This window comes from Caretta caretta, chromosome 9 (genome assembly GCF_965140235.1).
Source record: "Caretta caretta isolate rCarCar2 chromosome 9, rCarCar1.hap1, whole genome shotgun sequence".
NCBI classification, from domain to species: Eukaryota; Metazoa; Chordata; order Testudines; family Cheloniidae; genus Caretta; species Caretta caretta.
In genome coordinates this window covers 102,929,087-102,946,970 of record NC_134214.1, presented here as the reverse complement: position 1 = coordinate 102,946,970, position 17,884 = coordinate 102,929,087, and the positions used below count along the sequence as shown (strand labels likewise).

Sequence of the window (17,884 nt, the reverse complement as noted above, 5' to 3'; positions counted from 1 at the left end):
CTCTAGTTTTCGGGAAATCCAATAGCCACTCAAGATTGCAGTTGAGTTTCTCCTACAAGTCAGATGCCAGTCCCCCCATCTAATACAAAACAGCACTGGCCTTAAAGTGAGCAAGTTCGGTTTGGGAGCAGGTAAGAAGTTTTCTACCAGACTGGATGTGAACTAGACAAGGAATTGCTGATTTATGACACCCATACAGCAGAGGGGTTCACAAATTAGAGAGTCTGCCATGGTAAAGCAAAACAATGGAAGGGCAAGTGATCAAAACTAGTTTCAAGGACTCCCTCAGCTGACAGCACGTACTCAGGATTGAAATCCAATTGCTTAAAGTCAAATTTCAGAAGTTATTCACATGGAGTAGCCTCACTGGTATCATTATGGCATGTGAGCTCTGTGAAACTTAGACCAGGCCAAGATATGGCTGCTGCAGATCTAAGATTCCATGTAACGCAATGGCAACTCTAGTCCTTTTCCTTGTACAGCCCTTCGTGATGTACATGATCCAGAGAGAAAAAATGGTTACCTACTTTTTGTAATTGTTACTCTTCAAGATGTGTTGCTCATGCCCATTCCGTTCTAGGCGCGTGCGCGCCCAGGTGCACAGTTGTTGGAGGGGTTTTTGCCTTAGGGCCAGCTGTGGCGCTCTCTGGTGTGGTAAATCAGGTGCCGCCTGCCCTACGCCCTCTCAGTTCCTTCTTGCCGGCAGCTCCGACAGAGGGGCAGGAGGGCGGGAAATGGAATGGACGTGAGCAATACAGCTCCAAGAACAACAGTCACGAAAAGGTAGATAACCGTTTTTTCTTCTTCAAGTGCTTGCTCATGTCGATTCCATTCTAGGTGGCTCACAAGCAGTATCTATGGAGATGGGCTCAGAGTTCACCGCTTTGTGGCTTGCAGTTCTACTCTATCAAAGCCAGCATCGTCCCAGGCCTGCTGGGTAAGCACATAGTGGGACATGAAGGTATGGAACGACGACCAGGTGGCTGCCCCACAGATGTCCAGAATAGGCACTTCGGCCAAAAAGGCTGCCAAAGAGGCCTGCGCGCTGGTCGAGTGGGCGGTGACGATCACCAGGGGCAGCACCTTCGCTTGATCATGGCAAAAGCAAATGCAGGCTGTGATCCCGGAAGAAATTCTTTGAACGGAAACAGGATGAACTTTCACTCTGTTGGCCACGGCAATGAATAATTGTGTTGACTTACAGAACAGCTTGGTCCTGTCAATATAGAAAGCCAGAGCTCGTCTGACGTCCAAGGCATGCAGCCCGCACTCCTCCTCTGACTTACGCAGCTTCGGAAAGAAGACAGGTAAGTAAATATTTGGGCTTGAACGAAACTGGGAGACCACCTTGGGAAGGAAAGCCTGGACCTTGTCCTTGTAGGAGACCGTGTAAGGCAGTTCCGAGCGCCCAAATCTCAGATACCCAGCAGGCCGACGTCACAATGACCAGGAACGCAACCTTCCAGGAGAGGAGAAGGAGACAGCAGGAAGCCAGAAGCTCGAAGGGGTGACCCGTGAGCCGCGACAGCACCAGATTTAAGTCCCAAAGGTTAGGGAACAGGATCCCTAATGTGCGAGTAGAGGCACTCCAGGCCCTTAAGGAATCTGGCCGTGATATCCTGAGAGAAAACCGACCTGTCTTCGAGCAGTGGGTGGAAGGCCAAGATGGCTGCTCGATGGACTTTGACTGATGAAAGGAACAAGCTCTGGAGCTTGAGATGCAAGAGGTAGTCTAGTATGAGCTGCAACGGGGCTCACTTGGCACAGACGCCCTTATCCACCATCCAGCAGGTGAATAGCTTCCATTTGGACAGGTAGCTCGCCGTGGTGGAGGGCTTTCTACTGCCCAACAAGACTCGCTGGACCTCAGATGAGCACTGCCGCTCTTGAGCGTTCAGGCACACAGCAGCCAAGCCATCAGATGTAGCGTCGCCAGGTTCAGGTGCAGGAGAGTGCCGTGGTTCTGGGGCAACAGGTCTGCCCTGAGCAGCATCCGGAACAGGGTTGCAACTGAGAGGTCCAGCAGAGTGCTGAACCAGTGTTAGTGCGGCCATGCCAGCGCTATGAGGATGCTCTTTGCCCTGTCCTGCTTGATCTTCATAAGGACTCTGGGCAGCAATGGCACTGGAGGGAAGGCGTACATCAGGGCCCCCGACCATGAGAGCAGGAAGGCATCCAACAGAGATCCTATGTCCCTGCCCTGGAACGATCAGAAGACGTGGCATTTTCTGTTCTGCCTGGATGTGAATAGGTCCACCTGGGGAGTTCCCCACCAGTGGAAGATCATAGAATATGAGGGTTGGAAGGGACCTCAGGAGGGCATCTAGTCCAACCCTCTGCTCAAAGCAGGACCAATCCCCAACTAAATCATCCCAGCCAGGGCTTTGTCAAGCCTGACCTTAAAAACTTCTAAGGAAGGAGATTCCACCACCTCCCTAGGATAGAACTGACCACCTCCGGGTGAAGGGACCATTCGTGGCAAGATGAGAATGTCCTGTTGAGGAGAGTTGCCCAAGCATTCCTGGCCCCTGGGCGATGAGCGGCCATGAGATGGATGTCATGCTGCAGAGCTGCAGTGCTTCCTGGCAGAAGGCAGACGATCTGTCACCCCCCTGCTTGTTAATATAGAAGACCGTGACCGTGTTGCCCATTAGGACCTGAACCACCCTGCCTTGTATGTGAGGTGGAAAGGCTTGGCAGGCTAGGCGAACAGCCCTGAGCTCCCTGACATTGATGTGCAGAGACCAATCGTGAGTGGACCAACAGCCTTGAGTACTGAGACCGCCTAGGTCAGCTCCTAACCCAGGTCCGAAGCATTGGAGACAAGAGTCACCAATGAGACTGGGGCCGCAAAGGGAACTCCTTCCAGCACCAATGCGGGATCTTGCCACCAGTTAAGTGGAGACAGTATGCTATCCAGAATCCTGATCACCCAGTCCATACTGCACTGGTTAGGGATATAGACCGACGCCAGCCACGCCTGTAGGGGGCCTGAGGTGGAGTGGCATGTGCCGAACCACATAAGTGCATGCTGCCATGTGACCCAACAATCTCAGGCATGTGCGAGCAGTGGTGAGTGGCTGGGCACACAGAAACGAGATGAGGTGCACCATGGCTTGGAACCAAGTTTTGCGGAGGAAGGCTCTGGCTCGAGTGGAGTCGAGTATCGCCCCAATGAATTCTATACCTTGCACTGGGGTGAGGGTTGACTTTTTGTCATTTATTAATAGGTCCAGATCGTGGCAGGTGGAACAGACAAGGTCGAGATGCCTCCACACCTGATCCGAGGACTGGCCCCTTATCAACCAGTCGAAGTACGGGTAGATTTGGACCTACTGACGTTGCAGGTAAGCGGCCACTGGCACTACACACTTGGTGAACACTCTCAGAGCAGACAAGAGACTAAAGGGCATCACTGTGAACTGGAAATGGTGCTGGCCCAACGTGAAACGGAGAAAACGCCGGTGCCCCGGGAATATGGAAATATGGAAGTACATGTCCTTTAAATCAAGGGCAGCATACCAGTCTCCCAGATCCAGGGAGGGGATGATGGAGGCCAGGGAGACCATATGAAACTTTAACTTTTTGAGAGACTTGTTGAGGAAGTTAGCTCTGACAATAGCCCTGTTCCCCCAAAAGGGAGGTTCTGGAGGGTGGATTGCATCTCCTGGGACAGGCTGGAGATCTGTAACCAGGAGCTACACCTCATGGCTATTGCAGAGGTGAAACCGAGTCCATGGCATCCCAGGCCATCTGGAGAACACCTCTGTCTACCGCCTTGCCCTCTTCCACCAGAATGGAGAACTCCTACGCCTGATCCTGTGGGAGGCTCTCTTTGAACTTGTCAATGGAGTCCCACAGGTTGAAACTGTATCTGCCAAGTAGGGCCTGATGATTAGAGACCCTGAATTGGAGGCTTGCTGTTGAATAAATCTTTCTGCCAAATAAGTCCAGCCTCTTGGCATCCTTATTTTGGGGGTGCCACTCGCCTGGCCCTGCCAGGCCCTTTCATTGACAAAGGACACAACCAGAGACCCTGCAGGAGGGTGCGTGTATAGATATTCAAACCCCTTTGTGGGGACATAGTACTTCTTTTCTGCCTTTTTGGATGTGGGTGGAACGGAAGATGGGGTCTGCCACACTGACTTGTCGACCTTTAGGACCCCAGGGTGAACAGGCAATGCGACCTGGGCAATGCGTCTGAGCCAGTGTCTTGGCAGGATCCACCATGTGGCCAGGTGTCTGTGGTGCCGGTCGGCCTAACTGTTCTTCAGCCGCCTGAGATGCAGATGGCCCTGCGATGGGCCGGGACCTCTTACTGCTCCCCGGAGTCAGAGGCAGGTCCACAGCGATACCCCCTAGAGCCTGTGTTGCGGGCACAAGGCCTAACTCAGGTCCTTTGCCCAAAGTTCCCTTGCGCGGTGCCGGCGAACCAGTCGACTCAGACTGCTTCTTCGGTACTGGCGAGGGGGGACGGTGCCAATCCCAGGGCCAGCGCTACACTGTGTGCCGACGCTGAAGTACCAGGTGTGGAATCCGAGCGTGAGGGCTCCGATGCCAGGCGCAGAGCAGCCTCCATGAGGAGGGCCCGCAATCGAACATCCCGCTCTTTCTGAGTCGGGGATGAAAGTTTTTGCAGATCCGGCCCTTGTCTTTTCGATGGGACTCCCCCAGGCACTTCAGACAACTCTCAGGATGTCACTGATGGGCATCGGCTGGCTGCACACAGAACACGGCTGGAAGCCTGGGAAGCGGGGCATGCCCCCCTGCTGGACAAAGCCCCAGCGGGGACTCTAACTCCTAAACTACTACTAAAACACCTAACAGCTAACCAATCACTGACTAAATAATAAAGGAGAACACCTAAACAGCGAAGAACGGCTAATGCCCTTGCTAAGCAAGGCCAAGCGCTCCAACCAACCGTCATGGGCGGTAAGAAGGAACTGAGGGGGCGCAGGGCCGGCAGTGCCTGATATACCGCCGCATGAGTGTGGCACTCCAGAGGGCGCCACAGCCGGCCCTATGGATACCGCTAAGGCAGAAATCTCCGACAGCTGTGCACGTGGGCACACACACACCTAGATGGAACCGACATGAGCAAGCACTCGAAGAAGAAAGCAGAATTTCCCACCAATAATGAAATCAGTCAAGTAGTTTCTAAATTCATGCACATTTAAAATGTGCTGCTCATCTACTTGACTTGGGCTGAGCCTCCCCTGCTAAACCCACCTATCAAGGCCCCTGCTAGCCAGAGTATCTCCTAACATACTCACTTCTTGTGGATCTTAGAAAGTGGTGAGAGCAGTGGAGAAGGGAAGGGTTCAGGAGGCTGTCAGAAGGACAGGGGAAAGAAGGGCAGCACAGGACTTGGGCACTGCCTGGATGGCGCCCAGGACCTATTAGACTTGAGAGCCAGGACAACGCTGCAAAGGGCACGTAAAAAGTGAGCGGCTCTCCCTGAAACTCAGCAAAAACACAGGATGCAGGTGAGCAAGCCCAGCTGTAGAACTTGCCGAGCTTCCAGGAATGCCCCAACCTGATGTGCAAGAGCCACTTTACATCACTTCAAGTAACCCTCCTTCTCATGCTCCCTCCTCTTTGCCCCCAGCAAACACATAGGGGACTACTGACTCCATCTCACCCTGGGGGAGGGGCACTGTGGTGGTACCAGCACCCTACAGAATACACAGAGCCTGCGCTCTCCGAAACCAGAGTACCAGTCAGCTCTGTTCAGCAGCTTCTAATTCTTAGCACCAATACGTGGCAAAAATGTGCCCAACTGCTTTGAAACAGCGGAAGAGAACATCCACCAAACCTGAACAGGCAGAGGGAGAGCCCTGTCAGCTGCCGGGACCAGGGACAGGGTGGGGCGCAAGAGCCAGATTTACCTGCTGACAGATACTCCTCAAGACATACTTGGCATAAATATCCAGGCTGGCCGTCTCTATGGACACTGTCCGGCCAGCAGGCTTCTTGGCACCCAGCTCATCTTCCATAAGGTCATCCACCCCTCCAGGGTGGGAAAAGCCAGAGCCTTTCAACTCTGCATCCCCTGTAACCAAGAGGCAAAGGGTCACCTAATGCAACAGTAACAAAAACCAGAGCCATCCACACAATGGATACTGAACTTGAATAAGATTTACTCCTGGCCCCAGAGCTCAGCAGAAGCCGCCCCCATGTCCCTGCCACGGCTCCACGGCCCCAGAGCTCAGTGCAGGCCGTCCCCATGTCCCAGCTACTGTCCCATGGCCCCAGAGCTCAGCGCAGGGCACCCTGTCCCCATCCCCAACCAACACCCCTCGGCCAGAGAGCTCAGCGCAGGCCAGCCTCATCCCTGCCAGCTACCAACTCTTGGGCAGGGAGACCCATGCAGCCCACAAACGCCCCAGGGAGAGAGCTTAGCACAAGCCAGACATTTCTTCATCACACAGATCTCATCTACCCCTCCTATTACTCCTGTCAGAATTCTACGCCCCTGCAGGGGCAAAGAATTCATATGGCCCGCATTTTTCTGTGCCCCCCGTACAGAAAAATGCAAAAAAAATTTTGCTGGGGGACACACACCTCTTCCCCAGCAGCGCGTTTGTTCCAGCGTGCCTGGAGCAGCCTCAGAGATGGGGAAGGGGAGTTGGGCATGCATGCCTGCATGGTTGATCACCTGGGGGAGGGTGGGGGTGGTGGCTGGGCATGCGTGCCAAGCAAGAGAGAGACACTCTATCCCTCTTGCTTGCTACTGCAGCTCGCTGATGTGGAAGGGTAGGGCTTTTTATTATGCAGGAGGCAGAAATGTAGCAGCCTGGCTACATAGTAACATTGTCAATGTTCCTTTTGTTAGTTAACTGTTCCCATTCTCAGTCAATTCCTCCAGGACCATAAAACCTAGGAAAGTTTTAAGGCCCCTACGTTGCAAGAGTGATGTAAAGCCTTATAAATGACAGTAAGGGAATCAGCTAGGAAGATCTAGGTGCTCTCTCACTTTTTTCCTGTGCCAAAGTGGCACAATGGGATTAGATTACAGCTCAGAATTTATTTTACTTGCCCATTTAAAAGGAAAGGAAAGGAAAGGAAAGGAAAGGAAAGGAAAGGAAAGGAAAGGAAAGGAAGAAGACTTTGAGGGCAAATAAAACATTTATCAAGCAGTCAATAAAATGTCAGGACAACCAGAACCAAGCACTTCCCAGAGTTCCCAGCCAGGTCCAGGACGACGATGAGCAAAACTGTATGACTTTCAGGTGTGAAAGTCTGAGCAATTTAAAATGACATTCTACTTTTTTTTTCCCCCACGCTGTTTGTTCTGTAAAGTAATTTAAATGAAAATCCAGGATTATAACCGGAATGCAGGGTGTTAATTACCAAGTGCTTGTAACTTCACTTTCATGTGTTTAAGAAATGCTGAATAGTTATTGTGACTTTTTCTTGTATTGTAGTTTAAATAAATTACCAGAATAATTGAAACTGGTGTGATTGTACTGCATTATTTTGACAAATAAAATATGCAGAATTTTGCAGAATTTTTAATTTTTTGGCACAGAATTTTGACTTTCTTGGCACAGAACCCCCCGGACTACTCCTATTTAGTCATCATATCTCTCTCGCAGTCCAATACTCTGTAGCACACACACACTTCCTGCACTCCGCCTGCTCCCGCAACACTCTTTGTCTCCCTCTCACAGGTCCAGTCTAGGATAAGGTACATACCCAGCACAAAGACAGCCTTCAGTACCGCAAAGACTGCTCCATCCACAATTCGGTTCTGGGAAGCAGCCAGCAAGTGGCGGTCACAGGAGGAACGAATTCCCACTGTGGGCTTATCTGCAGAGAGGACAAAGGAAAAGGGTAAATCCCAGCATGTGAGAAAGACCCAGGCTCCAGAGCCACCCAAATCACACACTCTCCAGTGCAGCAGACTGAGGGCCAGCAGTTCTGGCTCTGCTACTAGCTCACTGGGCCAGTTTGGCGCTATTCATTTCCCCATCTGTAACATGGAGCCAATTACATTTGTCTACGCCCAAGAGTGGGGATGTCTCTGAACTCCTTGGCTGACAGACTACTCAAAGGCAAAGTGTTATGCAGCATTGGACCACCCCAGTGTAACACCGCCATAAAATTCACAGGGATGACCAGGAAGCAATGTCTGTGCAACGAAGTCCAGACTTCAGCACAACTCTAACGTGGGCATCAGCCACATTTGGAGGAGTGGGGGACAACAGTAAAGATGATGAGCCATGGATGGAGCCCTGCAGGACTGGTTCTGCCCCAAACAGAAAGGGATGTCAAACCAGGCAAGTCTGAGACATTACAGAGGAGTGCGTGGCAGCCCTAGGACAGGAGAGGAGCCAGCAGCAAGTCAATGAAGAGAGGTTCATATGCTGGGGCCAGAATGAAACCCAGATGCTGCTGCTGTGAGGACAGCTCCCAGCCCCTCTGCTCAGACTCGGAGCCAGAGGGTTAGCATGCCTGGGCCACACGGGGGTGTTTAAAGGGGGAGGACAGGCAGATTGCAGAGTTTGGGGAAGCAGAGGAGAGGGGTTTGTCAATGAGATAATACAGAGGGCAGGGCAGAGATGGGAGTCGAGGGGGAAGAAGCTGCTCTCTGCAGGCACTGTAGGGTGTCAGGAAGGAGCAGGAGGAGTAGGGGTTGCTGCCAGTTATGGCATGGAAGATTCATAAATTATAAGGCCAGAAGGGACCATTGTGATCATCTAGTCTGACCGCCTGTATAACACAGGCCAGAGACCTGCCCTGAATTAATTTCTATTTGAACTAGAGGTCTTTTAGAGAAACATCCAATCTTGATTTAAAACGTCTAGTGGAGAATCCACGACAACCCTTGGTACAGTGTTCCAATGGTTAATTACCCACACTGCTAAAATGTACACCTTACTTCCAGTCTGAATTAAAGTCTAACTTCAACCTCCAGCCATTGGATCATTTTATACTTTTGTCTGGTACATCGAAGAGCGTCTTTATTATAAAATTTCTCTTCCCCATGTAGGTCCTTACAGACTGTCAGCAAGTCACCCCTCACCTTCTCTTTGTTCATCTAAAACTGAGCTCCTTGAATATATTACTATCAGGCATGTTTTTCAATCCTTCATTTATTCTCATGGCTCTTCTCTGAACCCTCTGCAATTTACGTCGTCTTTCTTCAATCAAGGACACCAGAACTGGACACAGGATTCCAGCAGCTGTTGCCCCAGTGCCAAATACAGAGGTTATAGAGCCTCTCTAATCTGAGTCCCCAGGAAAGAAGGAAACGGCAGGTTCCAATGGGGCCAGTTGATTGCAGGCACAGGACATCAGAAGAACTGCAGAGAGCAACACAAGGGGCTGGGTAGGCTGAAGAATCTGGTGCTAGAAGTAGGGAGTGACATATGTAGGTGAGGACGGAGTAGACTCTGGCACTGATGTCAGGCTGCACGAGACCCTGGCTGACAAACTCTTCAGCACTTACCGTAATGTCCGGGATAGAGCAAGGGCCACATCAACCCACAGCACACCAAGGTTGTTGTCCTGTTTACACTGGGGCCCAGTGGTTGATGGTCCAGAGGGAGGAGACCCCTCCTGCACATGCTTGGCTAACCACACAGTGACACACAGGGGGAAGCTGTACAAATGGGTTCCCCATTCATCCCCTTTTCTAGGGCATGGGACTACCCAGCAGAAGGCTAGTCTTGCCTTGCCCAGGGTGAGACAAGGCTTTCTAGGACAGCACCAGAAGCTCCTCCTCTTGGATCCAGTGAGCACAGGTAGCCCACAGGCTCACAGTGTTTGCTCTGGGGGAAGGCTTCTGTACCCAGCTCACTTACTGCCATCCTGCTGGCACGGGTTCAGCTGTGGGGTCTTAAACAGATGTAGCAAAATCCGACAGGTCAGACGGGCCCCCGGTTCCGAGTCCTGTTCGCTGCAAGCTACAGAAAGCAAAGGAATCAATGGAGATTTCACAGGAGCAGAGCTTACCTCTACAGTCCAGCCGCTGGCCCTAACTTCTGCACTAGAGTGGCCTGCACTCTGCCTGAAGGAGGGAGGAGGGCATATTGCAATTAATATGCAAATAAGCAATACAATCAGTACAGGTTCCCCAGGCCTCAATTGCTACATGACATTCAATGTATTCTAAGCTTCTCCTACCTACTCAGCTTCACTGTGCTGCAGCCGGGGGCTGAAATCATCAAGGCAAAGCTGGAGGGTCAGACAACTGAGGCAAGGGCAGAGGGTTTTGGAGCTAGGAAGCCCCAGGAGGAGGGAGGGAGGGGATGAGCATATTAGTGGACGTTCCTGTTAAATGATCAGCAATCAGAGTGAACTATGTCAAGAATGAAAAGTACATTATTAGGTTTCAGAATTAAACACCCAGAGTGAGGCATATGGGGTAGTTCATACCTCTCTGAGCTCTTATTTGGGACTGTCTGCAGACTGCAGCACACAGTATAGCATTGGTAGAGCCCTGCGTGGATACAAAATCTGTATCCACATCCAATCCGTGATCTGCAATTATCATCCAGGAATATAAAGCGGATATCCGTGGATTTGCAGGGCTCTATTAACAGCTCCACAGGTCACCACGCACCAGTGACACAAGGCTGTGCCAAGCCCCAACTGCCCTCTCACTTCTCCACAAAGATCTCCTGCCTCACTGACCGCTCCACCCCCGCGTACCTCCTGCCCTACTCTAGGCAGGTAGGCTATACTCCTGGGCGCTCGTGTGCTGCGCAGCGCTGCCCCCCTCATTCCCCCCCAGTGGGGGGCTTGGACACCCCTACACAGCTGGAGCGACTCTAATGCAAGCAGACCCAGCCGGGACTGGCAGTAGTGATGACTACTTAGCTCACTGTGCAGGAGCACATGGTCACACTCCCTTCTGGGAGTTGTAGTTTACCTCCTCCGTCTGAACAAGCTGTGGACTACAACTCCCAGAATGCCCAGCAGGCTAGTGCCTGTTGCCTGACTCCAGAGAGACAAGCTAGAGCCTCGCAGCTGGGTGACGGCTGCTCTGTTCAGCTGAGTGTGCGCTGCAGAGCCCTGTGCAGGTACGAGACTTGTACCCGCATCCGAGCCATGATCTGCAAAAATGGTCGGTGGATATCAGCAGATTGGCAGGGCTCTAGGCACTAGGTAAGAACATAAGAATGGCCACAGTGGGTCAAACCAAAGGTCCATCTTTCTAGCCAGTATCTTGTCATCTGACAATGGCCAGTTGTGGCACTCTGTACCTCAAAGCAGTACCCCGGAACCCCCATATTCACCTGTGTCATAGAACTATGATATATTTCATACAAAACGTGCCATATAAGATATCATATGAAAAGTCATGTTTCTGCTGAAACCCATTGTTCTGTCAAAATATGTATATAGTTAGTGTGTATGAAGTTATGAGATTTCGCTATAAGGTTGTACTGAAATATGTTGTAATTTTGCTAGTTACAACAAAGGAGGTGATCCACACCCAGGAAGGTGTTAAACACCAATTACTCAACAGGGGAGTTGTAAACAAGGTATTTACAATACCGTAAAAGGGCAGCACAAGCATCACACAATGGGGAATTGTTCAACTCTGGCTCAGCAAAGCTCACCAGGACATATCTGGGCTAGTGTTTTCCAGGCACATGGACTGAGGATATAAAAGAGGGGACTGTATCATCATGCTTTTGCCTTTCTCTTCCGCCACCTATGATGGAATCAACAAGAGAATGCTGAAAAGAAAAAGACTTGAACGGAGGAGGCTGATCCCAGGCTTAAAGAGAAAGCCTATGTATTAAGAACTGTAACATCTAGTGGGGTGAGAAAACTGCTTGATCGAACTACTAACTGGTGTAAGAAAGTTTAAGATTTAGACTCTGCACTTACCTTTTATTTTCTTTGGTAACTATCTCTGACCTTTTGTGCCTACCAATTATAATCACTTAAAATCCTTCTGTAGTTAATAAATCTGTTTTATATTTTACCTAAAACAGTGGTGTTTCCTTGAAGTGCTTGGGAAATCTCAGCTCAGTTTACAAAGGCTAGTGTGTGTCCTCTCCACATTGAGGGAGGAGCAGACTGGGTAATGAACTTACCCAGGTTTCTGACCAGGGAAGACGGTATATCCGGAGTGCAAGGCTGGGGGCTTGGGAGATCTGCTGGTTCCTTTCTCTGTGTGATTCGTGAGTGGCTCAGGGAGCTTTCATGCAATCTAGCTGAGTGTGGGGTAAGTGATAACAGCGCCTGGAGGGGTTTGCTGCTTGTCACTAACAAAGCATTGTGAGAGACAGTCCAGGCTGGAGAGTTAAGGGGGCAGAGCAGTACCCCAGTTCCAGATTGTACTCCAGGGATCCAGTCACACCAATGCCAGATGCTTCCGACAGAATGAACAGAACAGGGCAGTTATTGCATGATCCATGCCCTATCATCCAATTCCAACTTCTGGCAGTCAGAGGCTAGGGACGCCCAGACCATGTGGTTGTGTCTCTGACCATCTTGGCTAATAGCCATTGATGGACCTGTCCTCTAATTCTTTTGTGAACCCAGTTTTACTTCTAGGCTTCATAGCACCCCCTAGCAATGAGTTACACAGGTTGACTGTGTGTGGTGTAAAGAAATTCCTCGTGTTTCCTTTAAACTTCCTGCCTATTAATTTTATTGGGTGACCCCTAGTTCTTGTGTTATGTGAAGGGGTAAATAACACGTCCCTAGTCACTTTCTCCCCCCCAGGCATGATTGTATAGACCTCCGTCCTCTCCCCCCTTGGCCATCTCCTTTCCATGCTGAACAGTCCCAGTCTTCTTAATTTCTCCACATCCTTCATCATGTTTGTTGCCCTTCTCTGCACCTTTTCCATTTCTAATATAGCTTTTTTAAGATGGGGTGACCAGAACTGCATGCAGTGTTCAAGGTGCGGCCATACCATGGATCTATATAGTGACATTATGATATTTACTGTCTTATTAGTTATCCCTTTCCTAATGGTTCCTAACATTCTGTTAGCACTTTTGACCACCACTGCACATTGAGGGGATGTTTCAGAGAACTAACCAAATTGACTCCATGATCTCTTTCTTAAGTGGTAACAACTAATTTATATCCTATCATTTTGTACTGTGACAAGGCTCTGTCCTTGCCTCCATGGGTCCCGTGTTTCCTGGCGGATTTCGCTAGCCTCAGAGGCTTACTGTGACGCTCCACGTAACCCTTCTCTCTCTAGAGACAAGGGTCACAGTCTACTGAGCCATTTTCATCATAAGCCAGCAAGGGAGGTGAGGAGAAGTTATCCTTCCTTGCACAGTCTCTGTTGTCTCCCAGTCTCAGTGATTAATCAGGGGGCAAAGGTGGGGGGGGGAGCCCGGGCCCACCCTCTACTCCGGGTTCCAGCCCAGGGACCCTAATAGTATCAGCTATGGTAGCTGACCTTTTAGAAACATGACGTACAATTCCCTGGCTACTTCCCCCACACAGCAGCCCTCACTTCCTCAAGCTCCACTTCACCCTTACCTCAGGGCCTCCTTCCTTGTGCCTGACATGGTGTGTACTACTCAGCCTCTCCAACAGCACAACTTCCTCCCACAGCTCCTGACATGCACACCCACCTGACTGGCTGGGAGGCTTTTACCTAGTTTCAGCCAGCCCCTGATTGGCTTCAGGTGTCCCAATCAACCTAGCCTTCTCCCTGCCTTCTGGAAAGTTCTTAATTGGCCCCAGGTGTCTTAACTGATCTGGAGCAGCTTCCATTTCACTTAACCTGGTACCAGGGATTTGTTTAGCCTAGAGCTAATATATCTATCTCCCACTACTTTTCTATAGCCATCTGGCCTTGCCCCGTCACAGTACGTATTGTTGGGATTATGTTTTCCTATGTGCATTACTTTGCATTAATCAGCAATGAATTTCATCTGCCATTTTCTTGCCCAGTCATCCCATTCTGTGAGATCATCTTTGTAACTCTTCACAATCTGCATTGGACTTAACTATCTTGAGTAATTTTGTATCATCTGCAAACTTTGCCACTTCATCGTTTACCCCTTCATCAGATCATTTAGGAATATGTTGAACAGCACTGGTTCCAATACAGACCCCTGCAGGGCACCATTATTTACCTCTCTCCATTCTGAAATGGACCATTTGTTCCTACCCTTTATTTCTGGTCTTTTAACCAATTACATGAGAGGACTTTCCCTCTTACCCCATGACAGCTTACTTTGCTTCAGAGCCTTTGGTGAGGGACCTTGTCAAAGTCTTTCTGAAAATCTAAGTACACTCTGTCCACTGGATCCCCCTTGTCCACATGTATGCTGACTCCCTTGAAGAATTCTAACAGGCTGGTGAGGCATAATTTCCCTTCACAAAAGCCATGTTGACTTGTCCCCAAGAAATTGAGTTCATCTGTGTGTCTGATAATTCTCTTCTTCTGTATAGTTTCAACCAATTTGCTTGGGACTGAAGTTAGGCTGACCAGCCTGTAATTGCCAGGATCGCCTCTGGATCCTTTTTTAAAAATTGGTGTCACATTAGCTATCCTCTTTCAGTCATTTGGTACAGAAGCTGATTTAAGAACTAAGTTATGTACCACAGTTAGTAGTTCTGCAATTTCATATTTGAGTTTCTTCAGAACTCTTGGGTGATACCACCTGGTCCTGGTGACTTATCACTGTTTAATTTATCAGTTTGTTCCAAAACCTCCTCTATTGTCACCTGAATCTGGGACAGCTCCTCAGACCTGTCACCTAAAAAGGATAGCTCAAGTGTGGGGATCTCCCTCACATCCTCTGCAGTGAAGACCAAAGCCAAGAATTCATTTAGCTTCTCCACAATGGCCTTATTGTCCTTGAGTGCTTCTTTAGCGCTTCCATCATCCAATGGCCCCACTGATTGTTTGGCAGGCTTCCTGCTTCTTATATATTTTTTTACATTTTTTGCTGTTAGTGTGTCTTGTACTAGTTGCTTTTCAAATTCTTTTTTGGCCTGCCTAATTATACTTCTACATTTGACTTGCTAAAGTTTATGCTCTTTCCCATTTCCCTCAGTAGAATTTGACTTCCAATTTGTAAAGGACGGCTTTTTGCCTCTAACCGCCTCTTTTACTCTCTTGTTTGGCCAGGGTGGCTTTTTTTTGGTCCTCTTACTACTTTTTTTTAATTTGGCCTATACATTTAATGTGAGCCTCTGTTAGGGTGGTTTTAAATAGTTTCCACGCAGCTCGCAGGCATTTCTTTCTAATGACTGTTCTTTTCAATTTCCACAGAACTTGCTTCCTCATCTTTTAGTAGTTCCCCTTTTTTAAGTTAAATGCTGCTATGGTGGGCTTCTTTGGTATTTTCCCCCTCCCAAGGATGTTAAATTTAATTACATTATGGTCGCTATTATGGAACGATTCAGCCACATTCACCTATTGGACCAGATCCTGTGCTTCACTCACATTGAAAACTGCCTTTCCCCTTGCAGGTTCCAGAACTAGCTGCTCCAAGAAGCAGTCATTAACAGTGTCTAGACATTTTATCTCTGCATCCCATCCTGAGGTGACATGTACCCAGTCAATATGGGAATAGTTGAAATCCCCCATTATTAGTGAGTTCTCTATTTTTAATCGCCTCACTAATTTCCCTGAGCATTTCATGATCACCATCACCATCCTGGTCAGGTGGTACATAATGTATTCCTACTGTTATAATCGTATTATTCAAGCAGGGAACTTCTATCCATACAGATTCTATGGTATAGTTTGATTCATTTAAGATTTTTACTATACTTGTCTCTGTGCTTTCTTTCACAGGTAGTGCCACTCCCCGACCAGCATGACCGATTCTGTCATTCCTACATATTTTGTACCCTTGTATTGCAGTGTCCTATTGATTATCCTCATTCCAACAAGTTTCTGTGATGCCTATTATTTTAATATTCTCATCTAACACCAGGTACACGAATTCACCCAGCTTATTTAGACTCCAGCAATATATAGTTGTCTGCCTTCACGTGATGTAACTGAATGGAACTGTCTTTCATTTGACTGTTTCTCTTCAATTCCTACTTGTACTTTATCAACTTCTATCCTCTCCTCTTTACTAGCATATAGAGCAGGGGTGGCCAACCTGGGGCTCCGGAGCCACATGCAGCTCTTCAGAGGTTAATACGTGGCTCCTTGCACAGGTGCCAACTCCGGGGCTGGAGCTACAGGCGCCAACTTTCCAATGTGCCGGGGGATGCTCATTGCTCAGCCCCTGGCTCTGCCCCAGGCCCTGACCCCACCCCACTCCACTCCTTCTCCCAAGGCCCCCATCCCTTCCCCTGAGTCTGCCATGCCCTTGCTCCTCCTCCCCTCCCCAAGCCTCCTGCACACCGCAAAACAGCTGATCACGATGGGCGGAAGGCACAGGGATGCGGGGTTAGGTGCTGATCGGCAGTGCTACTGGCAGGTGGGAGATACTGGGGTTTAGGGGGGAAGCTGACGGGGGGCTGCTGATGTGTTACTGTGGCTCTTTGGCAATGCACATTGGTAAACTCTGGCTCCTTCTCAGGCTCAGGTTGGCCACCCCAATATAGAGAATCCCTGTTAACAGATCCTCCTCTAAAGGCTGTTTCTGTCCCAACTGTGTGCTTCTCCACACCTGACAGCTTTCCCTCAGCCCTTAGTTTAAAAACTCCTCTAAGACTTTTTGAATTTTACATGCCAGCAGTCTGGTTCTGTTTTGGTTTAGGTGGAGCCCATCCTCCTTTCCCAAAAGGTTCCCCAGTTAGATTTAATAAATCTAAAACCATCCTCCATACATGATCATCTCATCCAAGTCTTGAGACCCTGCAGTTCTTCCTAACTGGCCCTGCACATAGAACTGGAAGCATTTCAGAGAATGCTACTATAGAGGTGCTGGGCTTTAATCTCTTACCTAGCAGCCTAAATTGGCCTCTAGGAGCTCTCTCCTACCTTTCCCTATATCAGTGATACCTACATGTACTACGATCAACAGCTCCTCCCCAGCATCGCACATTAGTCTCAAGAGATCTGCAACCTTCATATTCAGTAGGCAATTCATCATGCTGTTCTCCCAATATTCATAAACCCAATTTACTCCTGGGGGAATTCTGCACCAATGCGCATGTGCAGAATTCATGTCCAGTGCAGGCCCCCTCCATCTCCCCATGTGGCCCTGCAGCCCCTCTTCCCTCCCACAGTGCCAGGTTAGGAGGCACAGGATATGTGGGGAGCAGACAGAGTGGGGCACATGAGGCTGCTGGGGGGTCACAGACTGGGGGTCAGAAGGGCTAGTGGGCGGGACAGATTGGGGTGCAGGCTCAGGAGCTAGTGTCATGACAACATGGGGATGGGGTGGAGGGGTTTGCAGGGCCACATGAGGATGGGGCGAAGGGGGCTGATGTGCTTGACTGAATGCACGAGGCTAGGGGTCAAACGGTCTGCATGGCAGAGGCTCCCCAACTCCATAACTATCCCCCCACCCCAATAAAAAATCCAAACCTTGTTCCATAATTCTCCCACCCACACCCAACAATCTTCCATGTTCACTCCCAGGCTCCTTCCCTCTCTCTCAGCTCCTCCATTATCCCTGACTCCCCCAAGCCTTTGCACTGCTTCTGAGGGGTCCGGGAAATGTTTCTGTATTGTGTATTTAAATGCATTACTCAAAGTTCTGTATTAATATGCCTAGTAAGGAATCTATTTGTCAAAAAAAATATTTCCTGAGCCTTTTTTTTTTGGTCTGTATTATTACAGACATGCGGATAGGTATTTTGAAATAAATTACCAAAATAATTGAAACTGGCATGATTATACGGTTTTCTTTTGACAAGTAAAATACGTAAAATTTTGCAGAATTTTAATATTGCGCGCAAAAGTTTTAATTTTTCAGCACAGAATTCCCCCAGGAATACCAACTGTCTATATTTCTAATGATCAAATCCCCCA

The 17,884-nt window shown here is 49.3% G+C and overlaps 1 protein-coding gene across 3 annotated transcripts in view; it reads right to left on the bottom strand.

Annotated features, from left to right (window-relative positions):
- Window positions 1-17,884, bottom strand: part of MED12 (mediator complex subunit 12) — a 78,762-nt gene that overhangs the window by 35,630 nt on the left and 25,248 nt on the right. For all 3 annotated transcript variants that reach the window (XM_048864909.2, XM_048864908.2, XM_048864907.2), the window contains exons 24-26: window positions 9,810-9,911; window positions 7,699-7,812; window positions 5,889-6,052 (exon numbers count right to left, since the gene is read on the bottom strand). In XM_048864909.2, the coding sequence (XP_048720866.1) occupies window positions 5,889-6,052; window positions 7,699-7,812; window positions 9,810-9,911 (380 nt within the window). The remainder of the gene's footprint in view (window positions 1-5,888; window positions 6,053-7,698; window positions 7,813-9,809; window positions 9,912-17,884) is intronic.